The sequence below is a fragment of the Frankliniella occidentalis genome, unplaced genomic scaffold (genome assembly GCF_000697945.3).
Source record: "Frankliniella occidentalis isolate FOCC.00 unplaced genomic scaffold, Focc_3.1 Scaffold322, whole genome shotgun sequence".
Classification (NCBI taxonomy): Eukaryota; Metazoa; Arthropoda; class Insecta; order Thysanoptera; family Thripidae; genus Frankliniella; species Frankliniella occidentalis.
The window spans coordinates 209,429-210,757 of record NW_026267446.1 but is presented as its reverse complement, the minus strand read 5'-3'; the positions used below and the strand labels follow the sequence as shown (position 1 = coordinate 210,757).

Below are 1,329 nucleotides of genomic sequence, written 5' to 3'. Positions count from 1 at the left end.
TTAAAAATATTATTGGTTTATGTGAATGTGAAAAATAATTGTTGGCTTCTGGTAGGTTTTGGTCACAGACCCAGAAAAACTGGAGGCTATCAGGGACCGTGAAGCTGACATCACTAAGGAACGAGTTCAGAAGATTTTGGCTGCTGGTGCCAATGTTATTTTGTGCTCTGGTGGTATTGATGATCTTTGCCTGAAGGTATGTGCTTAATGCTTTTTTGAGTTTACCCTCTTAAGTTATCATCATTCTAAAAATATCCTTCTTGTTTCAGTATTTTGTTGAAGCTGGTGCCATGGCTGTCCGTAGAGTCAAGAAGTCAGATCTCAAGAGGATAGCAAAGGCTACTGGAGCTCATTTTTTGACCTCCCTCACCAACATGGATGGTTAGTATTCAAAATATTGAAAAGGAGAATTTGGTTTTATTCAGGTTAAGGTCTAAGGTCTAAAGTATCATTTCTTTGTTTTGTGCAGGTGAAGAAAGCTTTGAGGCCAGTTCTGTTGGTGAAGCTGCTGAAGTTGTTCAGGATATGATTTGCGACGATGAGCTTATTCTTATTAAAGGGTAAGTGCTCAGTCTCAGTTAGGCGTAATGTGTCCATTACCACAACCCTTATTTTTAACATTAATATTTCTGTTGTAGACCTAAAGCAAGGACAGCAAGCTCAATCATTCTGAGAGGTCCCAATGATTTCTATTGTGATGAAATGGAACGCTCTATTCACGATTCTTTATGTGTCGTTAAGAGGGTCCTGGAGAGCAAGGCAGTTGTAGCTGGTGGAGGAGCTGTTGAAGCAGCTTTGTCTATTTATCTTGAAAACTTTGCTACCTCTCTGGTAATTACTCTTTAATATTACCTTTGTTTTTGTTGAAGTGTTTAGTTGAGTGCGTTTGTCAGTTCTAAATGTTTTTGTAATTACAGAGCTCTCGGGAACAGTTGGCCATTGCTGAATTTGCCAAATCACTTCTTGTTATTCCTAAGACATTGTCTGTGAATGCTGCCCAAGATGCTACAGACCTTGTGGCCAAACTTCGGTCGTACCACAATTCATCTCAAACTAAAGTTGACCATGCTAACTTGAAATGGTATGCATTTTTTAACCAAGTTCTTTGAACTTTATAAGGTTTATCAGCATTTCTTAATAATTTTCTTTTTGTAGGATTGGTCTTGACCTAACAGAGGGAGTAGTAAGAGATAACCGCAAGGCCACCTCTGAAGCTGCCAGTACAATTCTAAGGATTGGTGGTATGATGAAGCTTCAACTCCCGGAACAGCTATCATACATACAAGCATATGGAGCTGCTGAACTATAGTTTTAAGAAAAAAACAGTTT

At 38.8% G+C, this 1,329-nt stretch overlaps 1 protein-coding gene across 1 annotated transcript; it reads left to right on the top strand.

The window, feature by feature from the left end:
- The first annotated feature begins 34 nt into the window (after window positions 1-34).
- Window positions 35-1,309, top strand: LOC127751048 (T-complex protein 1 subunit alpha-like). Its single transcript, XM_052273989.1, has 6 exons — window positions 35-196; window positions 270-381; window positions 470-560; window positions 639-831; window positions 918-1,081; window positions 1,156-1,309. Exons 2-6 carry the CDS (start codon window positions 291-293, stop codon window positions 1,307-1,309), a joined length of 693 nt encoding a protein of 230 aa, XP_052129949.1. The 5' UTR covers window positions 35-196; window positions 270-290.
- The last annotated feature ends 20 nt before the right edge of the window (window positions 1,310-1,329 follow it).

Coding starts and splice junctions, on each gene's coding strand:
- LOC127751048 (XM_052273989.1), top strand. CDS start 291: ATGGCTGTCCGTAGAGTCAAGAAGTCAGATCTCAAGAGGATAGCAAAG. Junction 382..469: donor CTCCCTCACCAACATGGATG/GTTAGTATTCAA, acceptor TGTTTTGTGCAG/GTGAAGAAAGCTTTGAGGCC. Junction 1,082..1,155: donor GACCATGCTAACTTGAAATG/GTATGCATTTTT, acceptor TTCTTTTTGTAG/GATTGGTCTTGACCTAACAG.